General features: G+C 40.4%; 1 protein-coding gene across 3 annotated transcripts in view; it reads left to right on the top strand.

Annotated features, from left to right (window-relative positions):
- The window catches only part of CSNK1A1 (casein kinase 1 alpha 1), a 49,939-nt gene extending 41,161 nt beyond the window's left edge, over nucleotides 1-8,778 (top strand). For all 3 annotated transcript variants that reach the window (XM_074960594.1, XM_074960592.1, XM_074960595.1), the window contains one exon: nucleotides 8,747-8,778. In XM_074960594.1, coding sequence (XP_074816695.1) covers nucleotides 8,747-8,754 — 8 coding nt within the window. In that variant the 3' untranslated portion in view covers nucleotides 8,755-8,778. The remainder of the gene's footprint in view (nucleotides 1-8,746) is intronic.
- The last annotated feature ends 5,881 nt before the right edge of the window (nucleotides 8,779-14,659 follow it).

Genomic DNA, 14,659 nt, shown 5'->3' with positions numbered 1-14,659 from the left:
CCTCTAACTTCAGGAGATATCCTGTATCTCATCAGGATCATCCACTGAGCCCACCTGGAGGTCTCCTCCTCCTGTTTTATAGCTTGGATTGTCAATTCTTTTGTTTTGGCTGGGGCTGGGGCGGGGTAGAGGAGTTTTGTAACAAGGGAGAAGGAGCAGAAGGGTGCAACACTGGAGTGAAAACAGGGCACTGGGGAAAAGGGATAACATTCTTCGGAGTGCAGCCTCTAGCGCAGTGTTTTTCAAATGCAGCCACTGTAGCCACATGCAGCTACCGGGGCTTTTCTTGTGGCCACAGCCTCCTGGGCCGTGATGGGGACGGGGGGGGAGAGGAGTGGCGAAGTAGCGGCCCCTCCCTGTTGCTCCTGGATGCACTGCCTTGGTATTGGTTGGAGGGCTGCCAGTAGGGGTTGGATCCTGCCCCGCTCCGGTGACACCTGGGGCACAACGCTGGAGGAGCAGGCAGCCAGTGAGTTCCCCACCTTCCCAGGGGCAGTGGGGCTCAGGCTTTGGGCTTCAGCCCTGGGGAGGCAGGGCCTAAGGCTCTGGCCATGTTTCGGGCTCCGGCTGTGCAGCAGCAGGCACCAGGCTCCAGCCGCACGGCTTTGGGCTCCATCCCAGACCCCATTCCCTGTCCATTTCGGGATCTGGACACACGGTTTCAGGCTCCAGCCTACAAATATTTTAGGGGAAAAATATGAGTAGCCACCAGCAAAAGTTGGTGGCCGTGCTATGAGGCCACCAAAACATTTATCCTGAGAACTCCTTCTCTGTTCATTTCAACACTTGGGAATAGAGGAGGAAAGAGACCTGCCATGGCTGCAAGTCATATTTACAAAACAAACAAACAAAAATTGTACCTCCTGGGTATAAAAGGAACATCATATGCTAAATGTAAGCAATACAACAGAGATGCAAGGTCTGGTTGTCGGAATGAAGCATGATGCAAAATGCTCTTCAGAAGGCAGTGATTTTGAAGATGATGTGGACATATCTGAACAATCTGGATTATCTGGTTAGTAAACTTATTTTTCCACCATTCTTATGGACTGCCTACCATGTCTTACTATGTTAGTAAATGATAACTTAGCTTATTGTCTCACACCAGTGTTTTGGGTAGATTACTTACTTACCAATTTCAAAGTTTTTGTGTTCACAATATAATTGGTATATTTGTTGTGGGAATATTTATCGATTCCATTTTTACTGTTACTGGTGGACTTCTGAAATGACTTTTTTTATTGCGCAGTATAGTCAAACAAAAGTAGAGTTTGATTAGGCATTTATGAATTTTTAACATTTAAAGGGGTGTTTATTTTCACGCTGCCTGGTATGTTTCTAGAAATGAGGGTTTTTTAATAGATTTGGATAATTCTCATGACTTTTCCAATAAAACTAGGTTTGGAATAAATTATTTAAACAGTGGAACAAACAGGTCCAGTAGGATGCATGTTTCATGTGTTTTATATATACTTTATTATAAGCAACACTGAGTAATACTCAATTAGTGACGTTTACCATTTTGTTTCAGGGTCCGTCTTAGACAATAAGGGTTTATGAACATCTGTCTGCAGCGTTTACAACTTCAGAGTCATCTGCCGGTACCACTAGATTGCCGCAACTAAATATGCGTCAGACAGTAAATTACCTGAATCAAGAAAAGACTTTCTTCATCATCCAGTAAAACCATGGATGCGTTAGTAATCAGGATCAGCCAATTCCAGCCAGACTCCTTTGGTGACAAGATTGCTTGGTTCATTTATGCAACAAATTCTCCCTTTCGTCTTGTTCAGAGCAAACATTTCATTGATGTGGCGCAGTCATTGTGATGAGGCTACACACTACTGGCAGAGCAGACCATGCTGGAACGTTACTGGACACAGAATGTGAAAATGAAATTGAACAGTGTGCAAAAAAAATTTACGGGAAATTTCATTAATCTGAGTCTTGATGAGTGGAGCAACGTACACAATAATCTGTGCTTGTGTGACAACAGAAGATGGGGTTGTCTATCTTATAAGAACAATTGATACATCAGGAAATATCCACGTAGCAGAATACTTAGCAGTAGCAGTAAAAGCTATAACAAGTTGAACAAAAATTAAAGCATGTAGCATCATAGACAATGCTGCAAATGTAGCAAAGATGAGAAGATATCCAGAAGAAAATAATGAAGGGACCCTAAAACTTATAACTTAGGGTTGCAGTGCTCATTTGATTAATCTTTTAGCCGAAGTTCACCTCCAGGAATAAATGAAAATGTTGAAATTTCAAAATAATTCCCTAACAACCACTTCACCTCAGCTTTGCTGAAGAGAGGAGGAGGATCCAAACCAATTCTCACCCAATATGTACAATGGGATTAGTAGTTGACTTTTGAGGTATTTATTAAGAACTGACCTGTTCTGATGACTATTTGTGAAGCAAATTGTTGGCAAAATAGATGGAACTATCACAGCTGAGGTAGTCAACATCAGACTGAAGAGAAATGTAGAATGCATGCTGCATATACTGAAACCTCTTTCTGTAGCCTTGGATTAAACTGCAGAAAGATTGCTGTATTGCTGATGCTGTTGAAATTTAGAAAGGAACATCAAGAGACATTGAGGAAAGGAAATAATGAACAACAAATTTTAAATTGCAGGCAGTAAGGAAGCGGATGGATCAGTCATTTGCTCCATCTCCTTTTCTTGTCAATATTGTCAATGCAAAGTACCAGGGTAGATGCTTTAACTGCTAAAGATGCTACTATACTATTGGCATCTAATAATCACTCATCAGTCATGCCAACCACAATAAATTTCAGGGCTGGAGGTAAACCATTCAAGCCATACAAGTTTGCTAATGATTTAAACAAAGTCATACCACTGAACTGGTGGCTGTCACTAGTTAAGCACCTGGAACCAGAGTTATTTGAAGTGCTAAACCTGCTTTTGACAGCAGTAGCCTCTTCTGCAGGCACAGTGAATATTTGCTTTATTTGAACTAATTCAAATTTGAGAAATCAATTGGGAGTTGAAAAAGCAGGAAAGCTAGTCCCTCTTCTAGTCTATGAATAAAAACGAGGGGAAGGGATGAAATCTAAAAGTTTGAAGGAGGGCCTAAGAAATGTAGGAGACTCTCATGTTCAAGAGACTTATGCGAAAAGGAACTTCAGCCTGGGCAAATGTGCCACAGTGAAAGTAATGGGAGCTGACCTGAAATAATTTAATCACTGCTAAACGCAGTTAATCCTTCTGTAATCCCTCTGTTTCCTAAATCATTTAGTTGTAAATGTGAAATATGTTTTGATAAGCAAAGTTTTGTTGAATAAAAATGCTGTTTTCTGTGTTTAAATTCCAGCTGCTGTCCTAATGCAGCATGATTCAAATTATGGGCAACAGTTAATTATCCAGTAAATAATTGTACATTTTCAGTATGCTAGAAAACAGTGAATGATATTGCTTAATCTGAAACTATTAAACTAAAATTGCTTAAATAATGTGTGTGTATATATATTAGGGCTGTTGATTAATCGCAATTAACTCTAATTGCACTTCTAATTGAACTGTTAAACAATAGAATACCAATTGAAATTTATTAAATATTTTGGGTGTTTTTGTACATTCTCATATATTGTATTCTGTGTTGTAATCAAAATCAGTGCATATTTTTTATTACAAATATTTGCACTTTAAAAATAAACAAAAATAGTATTTGTCAGTTCACCTCATACAAGTACGGTAGTGCAGCCTTTGTTGTAAAAGTGCAACTTACAAATGTAGATTTTTGGTTTTTTACATAACTGCACTCAAACAAAACAATGTAAAACTTCAGAGCCTACAAGTCCACTCAGTCCTACTTCTTGTTCAGCCAACCGCTAAGACAAACTGGTTTGTTTTACATTTACGGGAGATAATGCTGCTCTCATTTAGTGTCACCAGAAAGTGAGAACAAGCTTTTGCATGGCACTTTTGTACCCGGCATTGCAAGGTATTTACGTGCCAGATAAGCTAAACATTCGTATTCCCCTTCATGCTTTGGCCAACATTCCAGAGGACATGCTTCCATACTGATGACACTTGTTTTAATTAAATTTGACACAGTCCCCCCCCCGCCCAAGGAGTTCAATGTCCCCTGCTCTGTTTTACCCACATTCTGCCATATATTTCATGTTATAGGAGTCTGGGATGATGACCCAGCACATGTTCATTTTAAGAACACTTTCAGAACAGATTTCGGAAAACACAAAAGTTACCAATATGAGATTTCTAAAATAGCTACAGCTCTGGACCCAAGGTTTAAGAATCTGAAGTGCCTTCCAAAATCTGAGAGGGGCAAGGTGTGGAGCATGCTTTCAGAAGTCTTAAAAGAGCAACACTTCAATGCAGAAACTACAGAACCTGAACCACCAAAAAAGAAAATCAACCTTCTGCTTGTGGCATCTGACTCAGATAATGAAAATGAATGTCAGTCTGCACTGCTTTGGATTGTTATCGAGCAGGACCTGTCATCAGCATGGACACATCCTCTGGAATGGTGGTTGAAGCATGAAGGGACATACGAATCTTTAGGGCACCTGGCATGTAAATATTTTGCAACACCAGCTACAAAAGTGCCATGAGAACGCCTGTTCTCGCTTTCAGGTGACATAAACAAGAAGCGGGCAGCATTATCTCCTGCAGATGTTAACAGACTTGTTTATCTGAGCAATTGGCTGAACAAGAAGTAGGACTGAGTGGACTTGCAGGCTCTAAAATGTTTTGTTTTTTAAATGCAGGTTTTTTTGTACATAGTCCTACATCTGTAAGTTCAACTTTCAAGATCGAGATCGCACTACAGTACTTCTATTAGGTGAATCGAAAAATACTACTTTGATATTTTACAGTGCAATACTTCTAATCAAAAATAAATATAAGCTCTGTACACTTTGTATTCTGTGTTGTAATTGAAATTAATATATTAGAAAATGTAGAAAACATCCAAAAATATTTAAATAAATGGTATTCTATTGTTTAACAGTGCGATTAATCATGATTAATTAATTGTTAGCTGACTACGGTTTTACTTTATAGCCCTAGGACTGACCATCACTAGCTAACTGGTGGGTAGGGGAAAGTAGTTAAGAGGGAAGCCAGGAAACCACCTCATCTGAAGGCCACTCACACTGCTCTGTGCAAAGAAAGGTGGTAGACCGCAGGGTCTCAACAAACTGTTGGGACATGCTTTTGTGGGAAGACATTGTGGGGAGGGATAGCTCAGTGGTTTGAGCATTGGTCTGCTAAACCCAGGGTTGTGAGTTCAATCCTCGAGGGGGCCATTTGGGATCTGGGGCAAAAATTGGGGATTGGTCCTGCTTTGAGCAGGGGGTTGGACTAGATGACCTCCTGAGGTCCCGTCCAACCCTGGTATTCTATGATTGTCCCAGTTCTCCCATTTCATCCGAGGACTGGACAGTTATCAGAACCAAGAAATGGATCCTCTTTGTGTGGTGGGAGCACCTACTCTGTACTCTTTTCTTCTTCTTGCTCCCTCCCCAGTAGTTCCTCTAACACTTCTTGTATGTTCAGGGTTGCTAGAGGAAAGCATTAAGGAGGTTCATGGATTCCACAGCATGAGACCTGTCTCTTGTGTCCTCTGTGGTGGGGATGCTCCCATCTGCTTCCTCACTTTGTTAATCCCACAGTCCTCCATCAGTAATACAGAGGAGAGGCAGCATGAGGGCTGGTTCGTTACAGTACCGGGATGCTGTATCCTGGATAAGTCCTGCTATGCTCGTTTGTCAGAGCACTGCATCCACTCTGGGCTTTCCTCCAGGAAGTAGAGGCAAAAATTATCTGAAAAAACAGCTTTTAAACCTGAAAGCTTCTCTTGTCAATTAAAATTTCTACAAACTGGTAGAACGTCTGACGTTAAAGCCTAAGAAGGCCAAGAAATGGCAACAGTATTTTCCCTTGGTGTTCAATGTTGGTAGTACTTATATCCAAAACACGGCATGCTGTTCATAGATCATGGCAGTACCTAAGACCTAAGTGAGCAAATTCTGATACTAGGCAAAAGTGGTGGTGTAAAAATGTGCTTTTGTTTCCTTTCATATTTTCCCAGATTCAAATAAAACTTGTTCTGTTATTTAGTGAGATGTTTTCTAGCTTCTAACACCAGAAATGCAAAAAAACCTGCTCAAATTCACGTCTTATCATCCCCAGTAATCTGCAATTTGATCTTTGATGGGGTTTTTTCATGACACGGAAGACCCCAGCTCATCATGCCATAGCTGTATGGACTCTGCAGTGCTGATCACTATAAACTGGCTGCTTTTTTCAGAGATGAGACTCAAGCATACACAGCAAATCTACTGAATGTGTCATTTTTAGATTGCTTTCCTTACCATAAACTCACAAACTAGTGAATCTAGTTCTGGTCCCATGGTTCCTAAATGGCTATTAGCATTTAGGAAGATTCCCAAACTTACACTTTGACTCCTCCCCTCTCTCATTTTAAAAGACATGTACTACTGATTGTCCTTAGTGCAGCTTGACAACTGGAAACAAAGAGCTGTTGTCACAAGACTAGCCAATTTGGTGGGCCACAGGCCACAGTTTGGTCACTGATGTAGAGTATCCTGCCTTACTTAGCAGTAATACAGAACACAGGAGATTCATGTGATTGTTGCATTTTGTTTCCTTTTGTTTCATCCACTATCTCCCATAAATCATTTCTTTATATCATGCTGTTCATGTTATCTTGTACATTGAGTATCTGTGATGGAGAGTTGATAAAAGCTCTAAAGATGTTTGATTTCCTGAGCATAAGAACTTCCAAAATGCAGTGAATCTATAACAGTGGTAGGTGTGTAGTAATAGAGGCACCTGAACAAATGGTATGGCAAAATGGCACTAGTGTTGGATGGTATTGTGACCAGAATGCAGGGGGGAAGTGTACATACCAGATTGGGGTTGCCCGTCTTATCAGCATGACATCCCAAAGTACAGCCCCAGTATCTGTGTAACCAATGCTGAGACTGTAGGAAGCGTTGGTCAACTTGGCTAAGGCTTATCACAACAGAAGGACACAGCCACACAGCAAAAATGCAGACTGCACAACGGTAGTTTTTCCTGCAGCTTTTAATGAGGGTGCTTAAAAGAAGGTGGTGTAAATGCTGAGTGTTTTAAATGCTTTTCAAATTAGGTGCAGTGCACTTCACATTCTGATAGGTTGGTAAAATAGTCTGAATAGTCTGAAGCTGGGTAATGATTTGGGACAAAGCATGTCAGATGGGCCTTTATCTTTCAACTAAAAACATACAGCTGCAGTCATTTGGATAAGGCATATTAAAGATGAGTTGCAAAGAAGAAAAGAATCTTTGACTCTAATCCGTTTTGGCTTCTTTATGATCTGTAAAGAAAACTGAACTTCAATTAAAGTGTTTTTTGCTTGTTTCCGTTAGAAATCTAAGTGCTGTGTATTCTGGAAGGCTCTCTGACTACAGAACTAGTGAAATGGTGACATCACAAGAGCTAAAAGCTGAGCCGTTAAAGGAAAGGGATTTTTTTAATCACTGGTTTTAAAATTCTTTTTAAAAATCTGTTCAATGATTGACTCTGGTTAAAGAAAATTTGCTAGTTTCAGCGTTCTAGTCCCTTCAGTAAGTCATTAGTGTTCAGACTTCCCTCCAAAAAAAGTCAGGCATTTCTAAGTTCAAAAACAAAAATAAACAACCTTTCAGGCTTTTATCCCTCATGAAATAGCAATGGCCGCAAGTCCAATTTTAAAATACTGGTCACCTTTAAAGGTTTTGGGGTATCAAAATGACCTCATGGGGGTGATTTGATTGAAGATTTCTTGTGTAGTAAATGATCTAATGGCGGCATCTGTTTGAGAACAGAATTTCAGTTTTCCAGTAACTGCTCTCAAATGAATTGTGGGGGGGAGGGAAACTATCAGATGGCCAGAGACATTCATTCATAAACAAAATGCACCTTGATTTGTGAACATCTCACTACACCACTTCAGTCTACAGTGTTCCTTAGAGTCTGGGGCCTGCCTACAATTCTTAAACCTGAGCATTTCCAGTCGCACCATTATAAGTAGACAACTACAAATGGCTTAAATGGAGCCCTGAGGGATCTGTAAAAGTAACTGGTGCCCAGCCGAAGCAGTGGCTCCCTCCAAACACAGCACAATGTGCCTTTTTTAAAATAAGGATCTGAAGCAAACCAGCTGATAGTTTCTTCATGGAGTGAAAAGGCATTTTAAAGTGTTTCTGCACAGTTCCAAAACGGTTCTAATCCGGCTGGCCCCAAAGAACGGGATCAAATCTGCTTCCTGCCACTTGATGCTCCTCCGAGAGACTGTCATCAGGTGACCGGTGGGGACATTCTGCAAAATACACACACACACAGCATTACAGACAAGTAGAAAACAACTCTGTGAAATTACACCCTGCTTCCTAGTGGCAAGAACACATCTTGTTCTTAAATTATATGGCTGGCTGCCAAACTGAATGGCCATTTGAAGGACTTTGCATCTAGTTAGTGCATATGTGTACTGTTGCTATAAATTTATAAGCATGTGATGTTGGTTCGGAACAGTGATCAGTCAAACCATGTTTTTAGCTTTAGAAAAGGAAAGCAGGGACCATACCGTTCTAAAATGGAACAACATTTTCTCTGTAAATGACCATAATTATTTGTGTTTAACCCTGCCATCCCGGAGGCTGTTCCGTTTCTTTTCAAATATCAGTAAGTTGCCTTTGTTTATCTTACAGGTTTCTGAGCATGAAGAGAGGAACAAACAAAGCAGAGCAGATCGGAGCAGGACTTGTCACTCCCCAAATCCTAGAAATTTTAGTTCATACGTACACTTGCCAGTGGTTGTGGGCAACCATTTACTTGGTGTAAAGAACTTAATTTCAGTATAAACTGGCTCTGGGCAGCGCTGGTGATGCTGCACTTTGAGTTGTAGCAGCAGCTGTAATTGTGAATTACTGAGAGAGTGAAACATGGTGTCCAGTTTTCTATTGCATTTTTTCAAGTGGAAAAGTTAACTAAATGGTTGACACAAAATGGTGGAGAAAATTGTGCATATGCCAATTTTTGTTACCTTTTTACTTTGAACTACACTGCTTATGAGATCTCATTGTTTTGGAAGAATGGCATGAACAGTCTTCAGCAACAGTTGTGATAATTGTAAATGTTCACAACTGTGCACTCTTTCTGGTTATTCCTCCCTGGGTTTTGAAAGTTGTACACTTAAAACATTCTTAAAATTGTTGGCTTCTATGTGCAACATACCAAGCCAGCTGACATGGTAGTAACCAAAGATTCCAGTTTTTAAGCGTATGAAAGACTCTGCCTGCTTACCTGTGCTAGAAATAACAGCATCTAAAGTGAAGACTTAAGAGAAACTTAGCGACTACTAGATAATCTTTAGGACTCTGCATTAACTCTATAATGTTCTTGGTATAAAAGGAAAAACAGCATATTTGTCACAGAAATTTAGTTAACATCTTACAACTCAACCTGTATGTAAGTTGCTTAGATAAATGTAATCACTGTAAACATCTATATGATCTGGGATTTTGTTTTTATTTTGAAACGGGAGCTTTTTTGTTTACAAGTTCATTAAAAACTAAACTTTCTGTAAGGAAATATTTTTTTTTAAATTTGCCTTGTTAATTCAGTCTAAAGAAATCACCACCACCCCAGTTCTTTTTAAACAGGCAATTTCAAGGCCATTTGTTAAGCAAAAAGTCATTTTTCTTTCTAAATCATTTTAGATTTAGTATTGTAATTCTTCCTCACTTTCGTTTTTAATTTTTTTTCTTGAGGGGAAAGGGCAGTCTTGCAATTTTTTATAACCTGCTGCATTGATACCCAGCCCTCTCTAATAAGAGATTGGCATCTTTTGAAGACCCCAGTATTGGCAGCCCACAAGTGTTGCTGTTGTCTTGCATTGGCTAGACTGACTTGTGATGATTAGTTTTGAAAATTTAGAATGGAAGTGTTTGGAGGGTTTTAAACCAAGGCATTTTCTTTCAAGTTCTTGTGAAGTGGATATAATCAAATTAACTCTTGTTCTTGGACAGCCTCACACTGTGCAGTGTTCACATTGGTTACTGCCCTGGGCTTTCCTCCTCACTCTTACTTTAGCCCAGCTGAAAGAAAAGTACTTTTATTGCTGGTAATTCTTTAACAGTGTAATTTATTCCTTTATAGCATGTCAGAATAAATTAAAAAAATCTGAAAATGCTGCCAGATGCCTATTGTGTAAATGGTGTTTTTACGTTAGCATTTTTAGACTGTTTCCATGCATATAGCAAAGTTTTTTGGCCAGGGGGCATATTTTTCTTGTTGGAAAAAATCTTTTAATTTGAAAAACTCTATTCCAAGTCTGCAATATATCCTGTGCACTCTTACTAAAGAGACTGAGATCACAATTATAACAGACTACCGCTGTTCCAAAAAGTGGGCAACCTAATGGGGGGTGGCAGGCGGGTGGGCTTGTATTCTAGTTTTCCTGATAAGATGTTAAATTCATATGCGGAGAAACCTGTGTCTTGTGAGCTGGCAACTATATTAATAAACACCACTTCAATAGTTAACATGGGTAAATATCTGTTTGGATGGGCGAGGGGTTTGAAAGTGTTCAAGACCTCAAATATATCAAAATAGACTTTCAGTGCTTCTGTCTATGTATATGAAGGGCTTCATTTTTCTTTTGTAACTTTGCCTTTGAGTAAAGACAGTTTCTTGCAGCCGGGGGGGGGGAGGAAGGATGCTTAAGAGAGCTACGTTTCCAGAGTGAATGGGGAACTGATTTTTCATGTATTTTTGGGGGAGTCTGCTGGGGTAGTGGTGAGGTTCTAGGTGGCATTCCTCTACTTCATATTTTGCCAAAGGAAACTTGAAATTCTAAGCATTTGACAAATCCCAGTCTCAGTAATGGAAACAGCCATATTTCAAAGGCACCTGTTGCCATAGCATCTAGGCACATAATTTACAACTAGGCACAAACCAGAGTATTTTGAGGTATATCTAAACTTAATGGAAAGTCCCACTTCTGTAAGACACACTGGTACAAGTGGAAGATGCTGATCTGAAATGTAAGCTCCTCCTGGACAGCTGTAACGTTTCCAGAGAGGATTAGTTGATCTGAACTTCATAGGCCACCAATGCTATTTCCTTGCATAAATGTAGCTCCCCAAAATTGTGGGGAGATGCCATCACAGCCACTGTCAACTACTGTTTTGGGAAGATACGACAGTTGGGGGGGGGGGGGGGGGGAGATTCCTGTGTAGCACTATAAGTGAAATCCATTTCTAGCTGCCTGCCTTGTTCACCTATCAGGAAAACCTGGATTTGGTGGAGTCAAGAGATCCTGTTAAACTACAAAAGTCATAGAATTGTGCTACTTCCATGTGCAGGAAAGGATGGAAGCTAATCGGTACTATTTAATACGTGTATATGGTTCTTGTTTGATGTGAAAACATGAGTCTAGCATGGGAGATGCTGTCATATGCAGATCAAACAGTATGGCATTGTTTTGGAAGGCACTTCCCACTCCTGCAGCCATTGGGCTGAACAATGGAGAGAATCTCTTCCAAAGAGGGTGGACACCAGCTGAATGTTGGATGGCTGTATACTGTGCAATACATACTGTAACCAAGATGTAAAGCTGAAGCCAAAGTACTAAACTCTGTGAATCTGGGCTAATGGCTTTCAGTTGCAGCTCTGCCAGATACGTCACATGGGTGGTTCTCTTACTAATACCCAGTGCCCTAAAGGGCAAAGCAAAATATTTTGCAACAGATTTCCAAGCAATAACATACCTACGATGGTCATATATATGGCACAGACTAAGACTCCATCCCATGCGAACTTGCCTCCTAGTGAGAACCAGAGTTCCTGACAATTGAGCATAATACAATAAACAAACAGGTTTTAAGCAATTTTGTAACTGTTTAAATCACCAAGAGTGTACTGTCACTTTGATGCTGTTTTTAAAGTGTAGGCACATTACCAAGTTTGTAGGCCTCCGAAGTTCCATGCACTTTTCTGTTCATGTTAGAACAAGCGCCCTGCTTACTTCACTGGGTATTAGCAGTGGGGGTTCTCGTAAGAGATTCTAGGTTTTAACTGGGACGTGCAGGTTCGTTTTAAAGAACGGAGCCTGCCAAATGGTTACCAAACACATTGAAAGCCTGTTCAATGTATAACCTTGATGTACGCAATCTTTAACCAAGTTTATTCTCTTGAGGTGTCTGAGGGTTCATTCTGGTTTTTATTAAACTTTTGTACCTAAATTCAGTTGTTGAAGAGATGTATCTATTCTGTTCTACCATTGTAAGTGTGCACTTCTGAAAGTTTCCCTGAACTTGCATGCGGCTTTGTGGATTGTACACCTACTGAAGTGGGAATTTTGCACCAAGTAATCTTCAATGTCTAGTTCAAAACTTACATCTAGTGAGCTTTTCACATGGGATTTTAATTTCCCTTGACACTGTTCTCCAATTTAGAAGATGTTGCTGAGCCAGCCTGCTTCCTCAGCCCCATCTGCTCCTTATTTAGAGTGAAGCTATCATGCTGAATTCATAACAGCCTGGTGTCGTAAATGCAAGTTTACAAGCACCGCAGACTCCAGCAGGAAGGTGAAGTTGAGCTGTGAGGAAGAGCTCTTAACTGCTGCAAGCACAAATGTCTCCCATAATTGTAATGGGACAAGCAAGGGACTATAGAAAACCACCTTTCTAGGACAGCTCCCTTCATGGCTTGCTCCAGTGTGCGACAGTGTATCTTTAAAGTTCCGTGGTCTAGGAGTAAACCAATGGGCCTTTGGTGCAAATCCTGTATGCAGTGAAGTCTCTTTAGGCTGGTGAACAAGAGGTGTAAGGCTGTCCAGTGCATGGCCTTGAGGACTACTTTGATGGACATCTTTCCAAACTACACATGTGAAGCTGCTTTGTCCCAAGTTGTGAAAAGAAAGCTATCCCCTTAACACACAATCTATCTCAAAGAAATTGGGTCTTTTGAAAAGAGTCTTGCAGGTCCCAAACATATTATATTATTCTTCAGCTGAGTTTGAGGTATTAAAGTTTTTATATACGAAAGCTTTGGTCTAGTTGACTCATTGAATGCATGCATCAAAGAGCATGTGCAAAGAAACTGTTCACAAGTGCACCATGCATAGTCTGACTGCCACCACTAGCCAGTGCTGGATTCGGATAGCTAGGAGTAATTTGTGGAGAAGAGATGAACTCCAGGGGAAGTAGGTAAATTAGAATCAAGCTTTCACATACTCTAATTATACAGCTAGATTATTGTTCAAAGTCTAAGTACTTTGTATTACTAATGGAAAGCTTTCATGTTTTGCTTCCTGAAGGTACTTGACCAAATTTTCAGTAAGTATTTGATCTTTGTGTTTTGTTTTTTTTTTTTTTTTTTTTTTCCCCTGCCTCTACTGTGACCCAATCGCTTCTCTCCTGGGTTTATCAGTCTGAAATATTAATTCTGGCTTTGAGAAATCCTAAATTTCCCATTTGGGGGGCTGAATGGGGGAAGCTGCTTGTATGTCAGTGAATCTTGGTTCTCTGCGGAATATCAGTATTCATAGCTAAGGAGAGGAAAAGTCTCAAGTTTTTAAACTAACAAAAGTGGGGCAGCATTTTGAATGGAACTAGTACATATTTCAGAGGATGGGGTGGGAATCCTGAATTTAAGAACATACGAGGTAGAGCTTGCCAACTTACCTAAATTTAGCCACCTTTTGTTTAGTGGCAGAGTTTTGAACCCTTTTTTTTAAAGGTACAACGAAAACAGCAATTCAGGATGTAAACAAACACCTGATCAGAAAACAGATTCCTCTTCTTCTCCCCCATCCCCCTTCTTTAAAAAAAAAAAAAAAAAAAAATCACCTTTGACATAATGCCTGGACTGGCTCATAAGCTTCCCTGCTGTTAGGGAAGTTCCTTTCTCCATGCACCTGTGTAATGACCTACTCCTGGAGACGAGGGTTTTCCTCTGTATAAACAGCATTACGTAAAGCAGTGGTTTTCAAACCGGGGTATACGTACCACTAGGGCTACTTGAGAAAAATCCTGCCTTCCCACAATTCCATGGATGTGCCCAGAAGGCCAGACATTTTCCCACCGTTTGCTGGAAAAGACTCACAGACTGGCTCTGCTTATGGCCGTGCGATGAACCGTGGGATATCCCTGACTAAGTTCTAGTGCCTCATGCAGGTGAGTGCAGCATCTGTGTGGACCCAGTAACTTGTATGACAGTTCTACACAGCAGCAGAGAAAAGCTCAAACTGGAAAATACCAGAGGGGAGGTTCCTTCTAGCCTGGTTACTGGAAGCAACTAAGCTCAGATTTCCATGCTGAACTCATTTCTTTTTTTTGGTGGCAGTTCCTCCTGCAGGAGCAGTTGGTGTTTTAGAAGGACCACTTCCAAGGCTATGCTGCTGTTGTCATGACAGGTAAAAAGGCAAGCCCTGCTGATTAATATGTATTATAAGCATTTCTAGTATTTAGGGCCATTACAAAATCTAGAGTACTCCTCAATAATCCTTCAAGAGAAAGAGCCAGTTCTTCCTTATGTGACTCAGGTGTTTGCCAATTTATGTCTCAAATTGCAGTGGTGCTAGTAGATAACACCTGAAATTCACACTGAGTCACATC

The sequence above is a fragment of the Natator depressus genome, chromosome 8, assembly GCF_965152275.1.
Source record: "Natator depressus isolate rNatDep1 chromosome 8, rNatDep2.hap1, whole genome shotgun sequence".
NCBI lineage: Eukaryota > Metazoa > Chordata > Testudines > Cheloniidae > Natator > Natator depressus.
Note: the sequence above shows the minus strand (reverse complement) of the source record. Positions and strands in the feature narration are given on the sequence as shown.